This window comes from Streptopelia decaocto (assembly GCF_964273445.1).
Source record: "Streptopelia decaocto genome assembly, chromosome: 8".
Lineage (NCBI taxonomy): Eukaryota > Metazoa > Chordata > Aves > Columbiformes > Columbidae > Streptopelia > Streptopelia decaocto.
The window spans coordinates 20,368,245-20,384,884 of NC_138662.1; the positions used below are offsets into that span (position 1 = coordinate 20,368,245).

At 57.1% G+C, this 16,640-nt stretch overlaps 1 protein-coding gene across 1 annotated transcript in view; it reads right to left on the reverse strand.

Annotated features, from left to right (window-relative positions):
• Positions 1 to 7,943, reverse strand: part of NCKIPSD (NCK interacting protein with SH3 domain) — a 45,120-nt gene extending 37,177 nt beyond the window's left edge. The window contains exon 1 of the mRNA XM_082059999.1: positions 7,730 to 7,943. Within this exon, the coding sequence (XP_081916125.1) occupies positions 7,730 to 7,900 (171 nt within the window). The 5' untranslated portion in view covers positions 7,901 to 7,943. The remainder of the gene's footprint in view (positions 1 to 7,729) is intronic.
• Positions 7,944 to 16,640: the final 8,697 nt, after the last annotated feature.

Below are 16,640 nucleotides of genomic sequence, written 5' to 3' on the forward strand. Positions count from 1 at the left end.
GCAGAACAGCCATAATCCTGTTTTCCTCGCTTCCTCGGGCTGCGGACAAAATAAAGTGCGTTTGTTAGACTGTTCTCATGTGGAGAACTTTCACCCAGCTCACGGGCCCCACCACAGCATCGATTTCTCACGTTCGCCTTTTGACCCGTGTCAGCGTCCACCCCGCTCAGCGGTACCGCTGAGAGCAAATTATGAGACATCTTCCCAATTCATCTCCAGAGGGACAAATCCTGCCGGACGGGAGGTGGCCTGGACCCGCTGGTGGCACAGAGGGCGCGGAGCAGGACCCCTCCGGTGCACAAGGCCACCGCGGGGCAGAGAAAGCGGCCTGACAGCAGCCAAGGGCCACAGACCCTCAAGCCGGGTGGTTTGCACAGCCCAGGTTGTCACTGTCCTTCCCCACTTCTAAACCCCCCCAGGCCATGGCCAGTCACAGCTCCCTACAACCCATCTACGAGACGCTTGTGTGACCCGTCAGATGTGGAGGACCAACCAAGAACCAAACGCTGCAGCTGTGGTTTTGCTGGAAGATCTGTTTTCTCACCCATGAATGGTGGTTAAAAGCTGATCAGAGTTTGGTCTCATCTCGAGATCTTAAGCTTCTGAAGGAGAGCTCAAGAATACAGCCAGTTCACGTGTGTTGGTGAATGTCCAAGTCTCAGATGCCAACTGGGCAACACTTTGACAAGAGCCCAAGGCCACAGACAAGCCCAAAGCGGCACGATGGAGAGGTTTCTTTCCATCCCTGATGTAAAGAATTACACTGTACAGGCCCCTTGACAACGACTGCGGAATTATTTCAATACTGCTATCTTGTCATTGGAAAACAGACACATGAAATCAATTCAAAATAACAAATTAAAGGGATGCATTTGTCAGCGTAAGGGAACAAGCAGGATTCTGGGGCAGACAAAAACTTCATTACTTAGAACTCAGAAAAAACAGCATCCCTTGAAGCACTATGTCAAATGGAAAAAGTCTTCAGCTATAAACACTGACTGGGTGAGGCTCAGGGAAATCCCCAAGCTTCTGCATTAAGTAATGAATTTTTATGATCATCGTTCTTATTTGAGATACTGGGTTTTCAAGAAATTATTCTTTTTGCATGCTGAAAAACATGGGTTTCTCTGATACTTGAGCTTCTCCCCACACACTCCTGAGGGACAGCCAAGGCTGGGTACGGAGGGAAGGGAACCAGGACCTGCCTTCTGGCCTGTCCTGGGTGCGATTTATGACCTGGTCACAGTACACGTGACGTTCAAACCGTGGTACCGCATGATGTTCAAACCGCGGTGCCGCCTCCTCCTCCTGCAAACACGTCCCTTTCCTCGGGGGTGAGAGAAAAAGGGGATCTCCAAGCAGCCTGGAAAACCACAGGATTCACTGAGTTCACCCAAAAAGACTTGTCACCACAGCAGACTGAGAGGCCAGGGGGGTTTGCATTTGTCTGCTCGGCGCGGAGCTTCAACCCGACCCCCGCCGGGAGCCGCCTGGTTTGTACAGGAGCTGCCCCAGGTCTCGGTACAACCACCACAGCACAGACACCGCGCTGACAGAGTCCAAACACCTGCCCACCGCCTAGAATTATAGAATCATTGTGGTTGGAAGAGACCCTCAAGATCACCGAGTCCAACCATAACCCACCCCTGGCACTGCCCCATGTCCTGAGAACCTCATGTCCGTCTGTCCAGCCCTCCAGGGATGGTGACTCCAGCACTGCCCTGGGCAGCCTGTTCCAATGCCCCACAGCCCTTTGGGGAAGAAATTGTTCCCCAGATCCAACCTCAACCTCCCCTGGTGCAACTTGAGGCCGTTTCCTCTGCTCCTGGCGCTTGTTCCTGGGGAGCAGAGCCCGACCCCCCTGGCTCCAAGCTCCTTTCAGGCAGTTCGGAGATCAGAAGGTCTCCCCTCAGCTCCTGTTCTCCAGCTGAACCCCCCAGGTCCCTCAGCCGCTCCATCACACTTGTGCTCCAGCCCCTCACCAGCTCCGTTCCCTTCTCTCCACTTGCTCCAGCACCCCAAGGGTTTTCTTGTCCTGAGGGACCCACATGTGAGCGGCTGAACGTCCCCTGCGTGGTCCATCAAGACTTTCTTCCCATCCCAGAGAAGGAGGACGCAGCTCCAGGGCTGAGCTCAGCAGGGCTGGGGCAGAACAGGGGGAGGTGACACCCCAAACCCCAGCAGCTCTGGAGGTATCAGGGACAAACCCAGGGGACAAGACTATTTGTATCAAGACATCACCCCAGGTTCCATGTGGTTCCCTCCTCCTTGTGGGCGAGCGGCTATTTCTGCAGCTCTTGCCTCCTCCCTCATCCCTTTGTTTTTATTCAGTGTAACAGAAGGTTTGGAGCTGGGCTCTGCCCTCAGTTTCCATACTACAAGGCACTGTCTCCACTTGTACTAGAAAAAAAAGTACAAGAAATCATTAATAGCTATTACTCAGAAGAGATGTAATCTGAACTTGGAACCAGTGATTGCACAAGAAACAACCCACAGCCTGGAATTATCCAGCACGCTTAGTCCGACAGCTTGACTTTATTTTAAATTAAACCTCTTGAGCAGCTGAACAAACTAAAATATCAGCCTAGGGTGGCATTTCCAGATCGCAGGCACAGACCCCAAGGCCTCGCGGTCCGTTTTCACACACCCCAGCCCAGGGAGCAGGAACGAGGGACGAGGCAGCGGAGACGGACAGACAGACACCCTCCCAAATCACACCCTGTGAGCGTGACAGCAGCCCGAGCCGGGCGAACGGGCTCACACCGCTGGGTGCTGCCCCCAGACACCTCCTGCGCTTCTGACCGTGACACCCTTCACGTTGTTCAACCCCAAAACCAGATTAATGTTTCCAGCCCAGAGCAAACCCCCCGGGACCACCCAAGCACCCCCCAGCACCACCACCTCCAATATCACTCATACAAGGGTGTCCGGGTCACAAAGGCAAACTTCATCTCATATCAAAAAGCCTAATCATTTTTAATCAAAGCGAGAACAAGACATCTTCACAACTAAGCAAAAGCATCGGCTAAATACCACTAGCGTATTTCTATTTTAACCATTCTAAACTGCGCAAGATTGCAGAACGTCTGGCTAAAATGTCAAGTCTTTGGCTATGGAAATTAGAAATGGTTATAATTCCCCTGACTGTGTAACTTAGTCTCAAGAGCAAAACTTCATCTCAAAGCACGAGCAGCTCTGACACGATGGCATCTCCGCCACTGTGCCAGCCTGCAGAAAAACGCTTCGCTCTCCCAGTTTCTTGCATGTGTCAAGAAATGCAGCCTCAGCTGCAAAGCGCTACCAGCTGCTTGTGCTCCAAAATAAAATGTTATTTTCAGCCTAAGCGCTTATTCAGGATCTGTGTGAGTTTTGCGATCAAGCTCTCACGCCCATCGGAAGCTTCAGATGTGCGGCAGGTGACAAATAACGACGCAGGCTCCAGCGCGGGAGATGGTCCGTATGGCTCCGCACGGCGCTCATGGTTCAGGAGCACCATGCTTTAAGCTGGATTTGATGTAACCAGCTGGGATTAAAAGGTTTCCTGCAAACAGAGAGACCTCAGAATTCACTCCTGGGCAGAAACCTCTCTTCCCGTTGCAGTTTGGGAGGTGAAACACCATTCCTGCCCAGCCGGGACTCGCTGCACCCTGGCACCGCATCTCTCAGCCTGCAGCACAATTCGGAGTTGTTGCTAGGCTGCACAAAGCTCTCTCTTATTTTTATCACACGCCTGTTTGTTCTTGTAGAAAAAAGACACAGCAAACAGCAACCCGAGGCATCCTCAAAATGCTCATGATGCCTCAGCTGGGTCTGTTCTCCCAGCAGATGGGCCAAAGCTGCTCGGCCATCAGCACAAGCACCTTCCCGCCCCGCCAGCCCCCTCCTCGCTGCCCCAGAGCTCAACGGGAAAGTGCGACCGACCAGAGAACCTAAACCCATGTTTCTAACACTTTTTCAGTTATTCCAAATAAATTTCAAGTCGTTTTGAAAAGGCTATCAATAATAGTTTCAAAGCTATTTCCTAACGGCTTCGCACAGCTGAGCGGATTTGTCTCTTTGGTGCAACAGCCAGCACATAAAACCATTCCCATCAAGTCACCAAGAAACATCCCCCTGCGACTAAGCGCTTATTTTTGCACCCCTGGTGTTTACCAAAACAGCATTTGATGGCTGCCGCTCCCCTCCTCGGCACGGGATATCAACCTGGTGGATGGGGAGCCCAGGGCAGCCGTGCCGAGGAGCAGAGCTGAAGCGGACGGCTGCCACCAGGGTCCCACAACCAGCCCCTGCCCCACTGCGAACAGAGAAAGTCCCATCCGGCCAAGTGTCACCCGTTGGTTTGGCGTCCCCCAGGACAGCCGCTGGCTTTGTGCTCCTTGCGCTGCTGCGGTACAGCCCAAAACCTCCCTCCAAACCTGGAATAACTCCAGGCTCCCGTTAAAACCTTCCATGTCTCATTGTAACGACAGCAACATCTGGGCTATTTAACCCAAAAGGACTCTCGTTATTTGCTAGACTTGGCATTTGTCCCATCCTGACACCGAGCGAACCGGCTGCTCCTAAAGCAGCTCCCTAAATTGAACTTTTACGGCTCAATGTAAAGTTCTGAAAGGCCCGTTTGCAGCGCTGACTCCAGGGAAACCCTCAGCTCCGGTTTAACCTCCACGTTTTCCTGCTGCTCACACATGGCTGAAGCACCAGCTCACGGCTGGAGACTAAAAACCAACCTCGTGCCGACGGGCGCCTTTCCATTCCAGCGGAAGCCGCAGCAGCCGTGCCAACAGCTTCGCTGCGGCAGCGCTCGCAGCATTTTGCCTCAGGATCTTCCCCCAGATTGGCACTCGACTCGAAACGACTCTTAATAACCCGCAACGGAGCTAAAAGGGAACTACGGAAGAGCAAAATCAGCAGGAATATCAGCTGAAGTTGGGCGTTTCTAATTGACTCAAATTAACTTCACATCACCTGCACCTTCTGGCTCCCTGGCTTGGCCCTGACTTGCCTCTTAGATGCATTATGTGTTTCTAAGAAGAATTTGTTTGTTGTTTCCACCGCCCCAACTAACCCCCTTTTAACAACAACACAAGCATTTCAGTACAAAATTCTGCTGCAAAAAGACATCGGCCAAGAATCAGCTTTAAATAATAAATAGGAATTATTTTTTCATCTAGAGAAGCAAAGGCATAAATTTCTCATACTGAAAGCTGAGAAAAAATAAACCAACAAAAATAAAACAGAAAAAAATTAAAATCCAGAGTTGCTCGGAAGAAAGCCAGTGCTCCTAATAGCAGCCCAAGCGAGTCCCCTGAGCATCCCCCTACAAGGGGCTCTGGGCATTTTTGCTCTGTTGGTTGTGACTGTTGTGCGGGTGTCGCTCACCTGGCCCCCGTGGCTGACTCTGCATCGGTGGCTCCTGGTGGCCGCCCTCTCTCACTGCTAAACAGATAACACTAATCATTAGCTGTGTTTTCTTCCCTGTTGTGATTGGAGCAGCACTGTCTACCAAATCGCTGTCACTAATTAGTCTCAGTGTCCTTATTAAACCGAAACTGGGTGACAAATTGTTTGCGCTCTCATCCCAGATATTCAGCAAACTGTCTCAAGCAAGCGTTCAGCGAGCAGATGCCTTCTCCCGTGAACAAAAGCAGGTTTTGACTTCGGATCTGCTCTTTGGAGCTGGCAGGATGTAACACCAGAAGGAATTAAAAAATCACAGACAGCATTACTGCAACTGCAGAGCGACACATCAGATCCTGCTGCCTCACGCATCATCCGGCAAGTTCTGCTGGCGGAAACTGAATGGCCAAAAAAAGATGAACGGATGCAGGGAGGGCTCTTCTGTTTCCTGCTACCAGCTCTAAGGGCATTTGGGAAAGTTACCTCTGAATGAGAGCAGCACGCTCAGAAAGTCACCTGCAATGCTGCTTAAATATTAGCGCATCACTAAGGGGCTGTCAGGAGTCAGCCTGCACGCTGTCGTCGCAAAGCAGAACCTGAGAAATGAAGGTAAAGTCAGTGAATAAACCCTTTTCCTGCTAATATTTTTGAAACTGGTGTGAGCGAGGCGGTGAGACGCGGGAAGGCTGCTCCAAAAGGCGGCTGGGAGAGCAGCGAGATGTGACAGCACAGGGCACTGCAGAGCGGAGACGTGCGAGCCCCAGCCTGGAGCTGCGCCACCGCCACGTTTTAAAATCCAGGAGTTTCATAAGGTCTTTGGCTGTAACTAAATAGCTCACGTAAATGGCTTAAGGGCTTATTGATGCGCAAGATGTCCCCGCCGGCCGGGCCGCTCCGCGGGGCTGCCAAAGAGCCCCGGCAGCGCCCAGCACACCGTGCTCCCCAGGTAACGCCGGAGTCACCGGAGCGTTCTGCAACGCACACGCCCCGGCTCGCGTGCGGGCTGAGTTACCGCTCCTCAGGAATTCAACGGCATCCGAAGGAGCGTCAGCAGCGCGCTGGAATAAAGGGGTTTGTCACCATTTGCAGCCAGACATTGAAAGGCCCATTTATAACGTTCACGTGCATTTGTGCGCGGTTACCCATTCACTGATGCAAAGAGTTTTCAGCGTGCAGTTCCCACAGCTATCCCGAGGCCCAGAAGTATATAAAAAAAAAACCCCACAAATGAACCAACAAACTATGAATTAGCCTTTATGAAAGGCCTGCTTTAATTTCAGAAGCTGCGTTGTCCCTCAGAAGCCTCCAGCAAACGGCCCCGTGCGCTGTACGAGCCGTAACCAACGTCTCCCCGTGACCCCCGCCCGGGGCTCGCGGGGTCCCCTCCCTCCCCCCGTCCATGCAGGGCTGCAGCAGCCTGCCCCGACTTTCTGCAGGTACCCACGCCACCCACTTGGCTGCAATTAGTGTCATCACAACCCCAAGCAGCTGCTGTGGCTTCTCCCGGCCCCCAGGACGGCACAGGTGTGCCGGCAGAGCCCTGCCGTGCTGGTGGGAGGACGGTCACCCCCGCAGTGCCCTCCCGGTGCCAGGGTAACCACACAAGCAGAAACACTGTGGTTGAACAGCTGGTGCGGGGATGGCCGCACCAGCGCTGCTTGCTCACACCAACCCGAGCTGCAAGCTGGCAGACTCCAGGTTATCTAACCATTGTGTGTGCTCCTGGGGGAACCACCCCCCTTGCCATGTCCCCAAGGCATTTTTCTGAGAGTTCTGCAGCAGTGACACTGGCTCCTGAACCACGAGGTGGTGGGCTGGGGACCCTCACCTGGACCACATCCTCTGGATGAAGCTGCTGCGCTGTCGTTTTATCCCAGACCCGCACAGCTGGTGCTCCCTGGGCCTCACTCTCCAGACATGACACTCCCAGACGTCTCCCATCTCCCTTTAAGCCCCCAAATCCCACTCTCAGTGGGAACACGATGTCCTGGGAGGTCCCTGTGTGCCCCAGCCCGCCGCAGTGGGTCAGCACGGCCACCAGAGCCACACACCCACCGCTCCCCGGAGCGCTGCAGGAGCGGCTGAGGCAGCGCTGGGTCTGCGCAGCTGCTCCCACACACAGAACCACAGAACGTCAGGGGTTGGAAGGGACCTCCAAGGACCATCCAGTGCAATGCCCCGCCAAACCCACATCGGGGCCGGACTGCGGGGAAGCCCGGCTGCCTGACACCCCCACCCGCACCCCCGGCCGCCCCCTCGGTGCGGGGCGGAGGTGCCACCCCCCGGGCACAGCCGCCCCCCCGCGGGTTCGGGGCCCCGCGGCCCGGCCCACCTGCAGCCGCTGGAGGTAGGAGGCCGGCGCGTAGCCCGTCTCGCCGGAGCCGGCGCGGGTGACGAGCCACCAGTGCTGGTTGCTGCGCTCCAGCAGCAGGAACGTCTCCCCGGCGGCGAACGGCAGCGAGTTGGGCTCGGCCGAGCGGAAGCTGTACAGGGCCCGGTACATGGCGGCGGCACCGGCACCTCCGACCGCCGCGGCGCGGCCCGGCCCGGCCCGGCGCGCCACGCCCCCGCGCGTCACAGCCACGCCCCTTCGCGGCGCCGCCACGCCCCGGCACGTCACAGCCACGCCCCCCGCGTGCCAAAGCCACGCCCACTCACATCGCCGCCACGCCCCCGCACCGCACCCTACCGCCCCCTGGCGGCGCGGCGGGGGCGTCAACATCAAATGTCAACATTGCCTTTTAGAAGGAGTTCTCTTAAAAAATGCTTATATGCGTACGCAGCACGTTATAACACTGAGGTTATAAATTGACTGAAGAAAGGGAAAGGACTCCTTTAAAAACCTCCCAGTCCTGTAGGAAGACATTGCATGCAATTTATCATTAATTTCCATTTAATCAAAATACTGCTTCTTTCTTCTTTCTCTCCCTTCCTGAAATCCCATACAAAATAAAGTATAATTAATCCAGATCTAGATCTCCATAAATATTAAAAAAAAAAAAACAAAAAAAAAACAAGGAAAACCAGAATCACCAAAGGAAGGATTATATCTAATATTTTGAGGTCTGAGCTCAGGGTAGTTAAAGACATGCTATCAGCATGGCCTTTGCATTTTCCAAAATTCATTGTCTTTTGTCAAAACTCGTGTGAGCGGCTGTCACACAGAATCCCAGGATGTCAGGGATTGGAAGGGCCCTGGGAAGCTCATCCAGTGCAATCCCCCCATGGAGCAGGAACACCCAGCTGAGGTTACACAGGAAGGTGTCCAGGCGGGTTGCAATGTCTGCACAGAAGGAGACTCCACAACCCCCTGGGCAGCCTGGGCCAGGCTCTGACACCCTCACCCCCAACAAGTTTCTTCTCAAATTTAAGTGGAACCTCTTGTGTTCCAGTTTGAACCCATTACCCTTGTTCTATCAGTGGTTGTCACCGAGAAGAACATGGCTCCATCCTCCTGACACTCCCCCTTTATATATCTGTGAACATTAATGAGTCCCCCCTCAGTCTCCTCTTGTCCAGCTCCAGAGCCCCAGCTCCCTCAGCCTTTCCTCACACGGGAGATGCTCCACTCCCTGCAGCATCTTGGTGGCTGCGCTGGACTCTCTCCAGCAGTTCCCTGTCCTGCTGGAACTGAGGGGCCACAACTGGACACAAGATTCCAGACCAACCCCTCGGCGGCCGCCAGGGGGCAGCAGCGGAGCGCGGCGGCGGGACCCGGTAACGGGCCATCGCGGGTTCGATCCCCCATTGCAGCGACCATTGAATCCCCGAAGTCAGTGAGACCCCACCCGGGGGACATCACCCGGGTCAGGTCCCCGAGGACTGTCCGTTCTCCCCATGGAGAATGACTGCGGTGCCCCAGCCAGCCCCGGCACAGAAAGGGGGCACAGCGAGAGCTGGGCATGGCCCAAATCTGTCCCCTGCAGGGACACGGTGACCTGGCACGTGGCCACGGGGACACGGGTGTGCTGCCCCTTGGGCCAGCAGCTCTCGGAGGTCACACAGCCGCCTCCACGCATCTCTGTGCCACAACACCCCGTTCTGGGAGAAAGACCCTTTGCATTACCCCCCAACAGCCCAGGACCCCTGAATTTTTAGCAGGGCCTGTTGTGATAGGACAAGGGATGATGGTTTTAAACTAAAGGAGGGAGATTCAGGCTGGACATGAGGAAGAAATTGTTGTCGCTGAGGGTGGTGAGAGCCTGGCCCAGGTTGGCCAGAGAGGTGGTGGATGAACCATCCCTGGAGACATCCCAGGCCAGGCTGGACGGGGCTCTGAGCACCCTGAGCTGGTGAAGATGTCCCTGTCATGGCAGGGGTGGCACTGGGGGAGCTGGGAAGGTCCCTTCAACCCAAACCATTCCGTGGTTCTATGATCTCTATGGGTCTGGTAAACAATCCCCTGCAGCCAAGCCCCCTGCAGGGACACCCCCACCCCCCCGCCCTCCCCTGCCATCCCGCCGCGATGCGGGGGTGGAGAGACGCAGAAACCGCACAGTCCACAAACCCCAGCTCCCAGCAACGGGGGAGTTTAATTCGTCCAGAAACCATCAACAATCAAATCCAGCCGGTGGTTATATAATAACAGCCAGGCTTGTGGCTGCCACAGCCCCCTGCCTGCTCCCCGCGGGTCCCCCAGCTTTCCCAGAGCTGCCAGCGAGGTGATTCGGGTCCCAGCGGTGGGGATGGAGGGTGGACTGGCAGTGGCTGCCCAGGCTGTGTGCTGGAAACAGCTCCAGTGAGCTGCAGCTGGGGCTGGAGGGGCAACAGGTGCTTTGAGTGGGAACCGGGAGATGCAGGTGGGGCTGAATCCCTCAGGAGCCTCTCGGGGTCTGGGCTTTGTTCCCGGTCACCGTCCTTCCCACAGTGTGACGGTGGGCAAGGGGCGGGCAGGCGGCGAGCAGCACCACGGGAGGGCAAACCAAGCTTGTGGGGTTATTATTCCGGCTGTCACCCAGGTCCCGTGGGACCAGGATCCCCACCGCCTGCCCACCTGGCTCTGCCAGCCCGAATTTCCCTGCTCCTGGGGACACTACACCGGGAGCAAAGAGCCCCCGAGGAACCCCAGGACAGATTCCTGCTGCTGAGGAACCGGCTCCAAATCGCAAGCGCCAGGTGATTTATCTCAGACAGGGAGGGACAACGAGCAACGGGCTGCGTCATTCGTAGGTGACTTTTAAAGCCGAACTTGAGACCTCAGATAATTACGCCTGCATCCCTTGCCCTCAGAGCCGGGGGCACCAGGATGGCGGTGAGCACCAGGATCACGGTGAGCGCCCGCCGGGCTCGGTGCAGCCCCCACGCACCCGCTCTGCTCCGGGGCCGCGGCGGGGAACTGTTGCACAACAGCACTCATATGATTGGAACACAAACTTGCCAGCTCCACTTGTATAATTCTGCACTGCCCGGCCGTCAACACGTTGCAAAACAGCAACGGGATCAATCGCTCTGCTTTTAGGTGTACAAATATTATTGTATTCCCACCAGCCGTCTCTGGGTGGAAAGTCACGCAGGGTGGATGGTGCTGCGGGGATCACAGGCCTGTGGCTCTGGGGACAACATCACCAGCGTGTCCCACGGGGACCAGGGGAGCGTGTGAGCAGGGCGGAGAGGCACTGGATGTCCCCTTGGGCATGTCCTGATGTCCTGAGCAGCCCTTCCTCCTGGAAAACCTCATTAAAAGGCTGGAGGTGGGGTGCCCTGACCAGATGCCTTGAGACCCTCCTGTGCCACCTTGCTGAGAGCAGCGGGGCCACCTGTGGGGACACAGTGCCCTCCCAGTGTCACAGCCAGGAGGGCAGCCCTGCCTTGCTCCTGCAGCCTCAGGACACAACTGGCGGGGGGCACATCCCGGCCCCCCCGCAGACAGGGCCACATGCCCACGCCTGTGCCAGGGAGGCTGCCAGCAGCTCCTGCAGTGATGCTGGCACCTGCTGTGGCCACCAGCTCTCAGGAAGGACGTTTGTACGTGGGAGAGGTGCCAGGGAGCAGAGGCACCTCTGCAGCGCGGCAGGAGGGGGAGAGCGCGGGGCTGTGCCAGCCCAGACCATCATGCATAGAGCCCCATTTTGGTTGGAAGGGACCCTCAAGATCATTGAGTCCAACCATAACCCACCCCTGGTGCTGCCCCATAGCCCTGAGAACCTCATGTCCGTCTGTCCAACCCTCCAGGGATGGTGACTTCAGCACTGCCCTGGGCAGCCTGTTCCAATGCCCCACAGCCCTTTGGGGAAGAAATTCTTCCCCACATCCAACCCCAACCTCCCCTGGTGCAACTTGAGGCCGTTTCCTCTGCTCCTGGCGCTTGTTCCTGGGGAGCAGAGCCCGACCCCCCTGGCTCCAAGCTCCTTTCAGGCAGCTCAGAGATCAGAAGGTCTCCCCTCAGCTCCTGTTCTCCAGCTGAACCCCCCAGGTTCCTCAGCCGCTCCCATCACACTTGTGCTCCAGCCCCTCACCAGCTCCGTTCCCTTCTCTTAACTCGCTCCAGCACCTCAAGGGTTTTCTTGGCACGAGGCGCCCAAAACTGCCCCCAGGATTTGAGGTGCAGCCTCCCCAGTGCCCGCACGGGGTGACAATCGCTTCCCCCACTGCACGGGGCAGTTGGGCACCACATGGGGACAGGCGGCTGTGCCGGGGCAGCTGGCATGTGGGATGCACCGTGTCCCTGCTCCAGAACGAGGGCATCTGCTCCCATATGGGAGAAGCCACAAAGCGAGGGCCGGTTCCAGCAGCAGGGACGGGCGCCCTGCCAGGCCGGAGCAAACCCACTGCTGCCTCTGGCCTGGGATGTGCACTCCATGTCCAGCCTAAAAACACCAGCAAGAGGCTGCGCGGCTCCGGACCCGCTCTGCTCCGCCTGCCCCGTGCCGCGGGCTCCTTGCGCAACCGGCCGCGGCGGGGCTGGCCAGGAGCCAGGTCCCCCCTGCGCCGGAGGAAGGAGCCGCAGCGGCTGCCAGCAGCTGCGCTTCCTGGAAACCAAGAAGACAGAAGGTCAGGAGAGTTTAGGGATGGCGGCCAGGGAAGAATCATAGAATCATTTTGTTGGAAGAGACCCTCAAGATCATCGAGTCCAACCATAACCCACCCCTGGCACTGCCCCATGTCCCTGAGAACCTCATGTCCGTCTGTCCAACCCTCCAGGATGGTGACTCCAGCACTGCCCTGGGCAGCCTGTTCCAATGCCCCACAACCCTTTCCAGGAACAAATTTTTCCTGATAACCAATCTAAACCTCCCGTTGTGCAACTTGAGGCCGTTTCCTCTGGTCCTGCCTATGTGGGGCTCCCTGGGGTGCAGCAGCAGCTCCTCTGCTCCCCTTTCACAGGGAGATTGCAGAGACCCCACGGGGCCAGCGCAGCCGGTGACAGTGGGGACACTGGGGACACTGCTGTGGCGCAAACCCAAGGAAGACAAGAGGAGATGGGCGCACGTGCGGGACAAATGGATGCCTGTCCCCAGCCCTGCGATGGCATCACCATACAAACAGCTTAAACCCAGTTGTATTAGTGTCCAGTTACACAAACTTGAACCCAGCAGCGTTAGGGACAGCGAGGGCACAGCCACACACCTGCGGAGTGGCACTGCAGATCCACGGGGGCACAGGGGCTCTCTGTCCCCCCGCAGCAGGAGCCACCATGTCCCCAGCACGGCCCGGGGCAGGAGGATGTGCCCGTGGCGCTGCTGGGGACCGAGCGCTCTGCAGCGCCAGGGCACAGGGTGAGCGGACACAGTGCTCTCCCTGGGGCAGGGGTCACGGGGACATCGGGCCACCGCCCTGCGGGGACGCTGCTGCCTGGCCATGAGGGAATATTTTGCTCTTACTCCACAAAAAGCCACTTGTGTGCCCCTCTCTGCCAGCAGCGATTCGGCTTGGGGGATGACGGCCAGTGGCTACTCCAGAGGCAGCATCGCAGGATGGGGACAGTGTGGGGACAGAGGTGTCCTCTCCTTTGGGGGCCCATGGGTTGTCCTTTGCCTCTTCTTGCTCCCGCCCAGCCCCAATGCCGGGGCTGCCACCTGTCAAAAGGCCCTGGCAGGTCCCGCTCGACCCCCTGTCCCCGTCCCCAGCAACTTGGCAGTAAAGCTGAGCTCAGTTCACCGGAGAAACCGGCGCCGGCCGCAGGAATGTGTTTCATCTCTGGCCAGCTGACCCAAGGCGATTCCCGGCAGCCGCCCCACTTTGGGGCTGGAAGTGACCTATTTACACCAGGCCAGCTCCCCGCGAGCCCGGGGCCAGCGCAGCATCGCGCGGGGGGACCACGGGGGCACAACGCTGGGGTGCTCAGGTGCAGCCAGGCTGGACCATGCGCTGCCGCTCACCCAGGCCCTGCAAAGCCCAGCGCGGGGTCAGGCCCAGCGCGTCACGGCAGCCGGGGCAGGGCGGCAACGGCCTCGCTGGGGCTGGGCTGGCAGGAAAAGGTGGGTCCCCTCGGAGGCTCAGGAAGCAGCGGCCAGGGAGGGACCAGACACGGGGGAGCCGCGAGGAAGGCAGACGTGCGCTCGGCATCGTCCTCCCCGCAGCAGGAGCTGCAGCGTCTGCAGAGTGGGGCGTCCCTGCCAGGGGCACGGGCTGCCCGGCTCCCCAGCCCCTGGCCGGCTATGGGGCTGCCCCATAGAGGCGACTCTGACAGGGCTCAGTGCTCCCCAGGACAGAGCAGGGACCCAGCCCGGCCGCTGCTTCCCAGCACTGCTGCCAGCACAGCCGGTGCCCAGCTGGGGTGTTAGTGCCTGGGGAAGAACAGAGCTGCGCTCAGGCCATAGAATCATAGAATAGTTAGAAGGGACCATCCCAGCTCCCCCAGTGCCCCCCCTGCCATGACAGGGACATCTTCACCAGCTCAGGTTGCTCAGAGCCCCGTCCAGCCTGGCCTGGGATGTCTCCAGGGATGGTTCAGCCACCACCCCTCTGGCCAACCTGGGCCAGGCTCTCACCACCCTCAGGGCCAACAATTCCTTCCTCCTGCCCAGCCTGAATCTCCCTCTTTTAGGTTAAAACCATCACCCCTTGTCCTGTGGCCCCACAACAGTGGAGGAAAAACAGGAACAGAAAAGCCCTTGGGTGTCTTCCACAGCCCAGCTGCTGCTCTCTCCTTATCCAGCCACTCCAGCCTCTGCCATGGCCCGAGGGGTGGGCAACCCCTGGACCTCCTGACAACGACACATCCTCCAAGGTTACAACCTGCTCGTCCCAGATCCTCCAAGGTTACAACCTGCTGGTCCCAGATCCTCCAAGGTTACAACCTGCTGGTCCCAGCGCCGTTCCCCGCGCAGCCCAGGCGCAGGGGTGAGGGGCTGCGGGGTCCCCGCTCCACCCCGCGTGTCCCCCAGCAGTGACACAGGGGCCTTTCCACAAGCACAAGGAACCGCTCCCAGGGGTTTGTGCAGAACAGCGTGGAAGGAAAACAAACCCACTCTTGAACTTCGCAAGAAAATATGTCATTCAGAGCGCCTTGCCATGTGGGTCACCCCCTCTTTAACCCCTGAGGACACAGTCTGGGATGCCCATGGTTTGGATCAATGTGCAGATGAGGGAATTTTTTTTCCTCCTGATATTTTGAAGCTTTTAAAGCAACTAATAAACAAGGTCATTTGTGTTCCCGCTCCCCCCTCCCAACGCTGCAGGAAGCTCCCAACCACCTTGTTGTTGCTGTGCAGCCCTGGCACAGCCCTCACTAATCCTCTGACAACACTGGCAGATGGATTTTTGCAGCGCAGGGGTTGGGTTTGTCCCCCTGCCTTCCTGCAGCAGCACCAATTCCACCCAGATTATTATTATTATTATTATTATTATTATTATTATTATTATTATTATTATTATTATTATTATTATTATTATTATTATTATATAGGCACCCCCAATGGCTCTGGCTGCGCTGGTCTGAGCCCCAGTCTAGACCAAGCTTACCCCCGGCAGCGTTACGGAGCGGGCAGCTCCCTGCCCGTCCCCAGGGCCCTGCCTGCAGGCAGCGGAACAAAGGGGACTTGTTCTGGAGGCAGCTTGCATCACAGCAAATGCGATTGTTCTCATCGGATTGTATGAATTCCCTCCAGAGTTCCTACGTAACGCAAGTACATTAGAGGGCTTTATCCGAGCTAATTTCGGGCTGCAAAGTCAAACGGTGTATCAGATGAATCTGCACAGGCGGGCTTATTCATACGCAGCGCCACTGCCAAGAGGCTGCTCGTCAGCTCATTAGCAGAGGGCATCGCATCCTAAGCCGGAGAACTGAAAAGGAAACATCACGTTGCAGCCACGGCCGCTCTGTGTTCCAGGCACTGACTCACGCCTGCAGTGAACACCCTGGGGACAGCAGGACAGCCACGGCACGCACCTTGGGGACAGCAGGACAGCCACGGCACACACCCTGGGGACAGCAGGACAGCCACGGCACACACCCTGGGGACAGCAGGACACCCATGGCACACACCTTGGGGACAGCAGGACAGCCACGGCACACACCCTGGGGACAGCAGGACACCCACAGCACACACCTTGGGGACAGCAGGACAGCCACGGCACACACCCTGGGGACAGCAGGACACCCATGGCACACACCTTGGGGACAGCAGGCAGAATAATAGAATCAATTTGGTTGGAAGAGACCCTCAAGATCATCGAGTCCAGCCATAACCCACCCCTGGCGCTGCCCCATGTCCTGAGAACCTCATGTCCGTCTGTCCAGCCCTCCAGGGATGGTGACTCCAGCACTGCCCTGGGCAGCCTGTTCCAATGCCCCACAGCCCTTTCCAGGAAAATGTTTTTCTGAATATCCGATCTAAATCTCCCCAGCACAACTTGAGGTCGTTTCCTCTCATCCTATCAGAACCTCTCCGGTCACTGCCCAAAGCATTTTGCCTCCTCGTGCCAAAAATCACCAGCCCCATCCCACCCCTGGTGCCCGGAGCAGCTCAGGGTCCCCAGCTGCACCCAGCACCGGAAACTCATGAAACAGCAAAAAATGGCAAGTTAAGGATGGACAAACCCACCCCACGGGAAATAAATCCTCACCACGTTGATACAAAGTAGTGAGGTGGCCACAAGATGTAAAAATGCCGGTTTAATACCGACATTGGTTTGTGCCTGAATGCTGTGAAACAAACACAAAGGCAACCGCAGACTAATGTTCTAAGAGCAAAGGTAAAAAGCCTCTTCAACAAGTCCAGGAGAACACGGGGCAGCCCGCAGAGAGACTTTGATCGGGAGAACTCGAGAGCAACAGCCGGGGAATAGGAAACTGAAGCTGC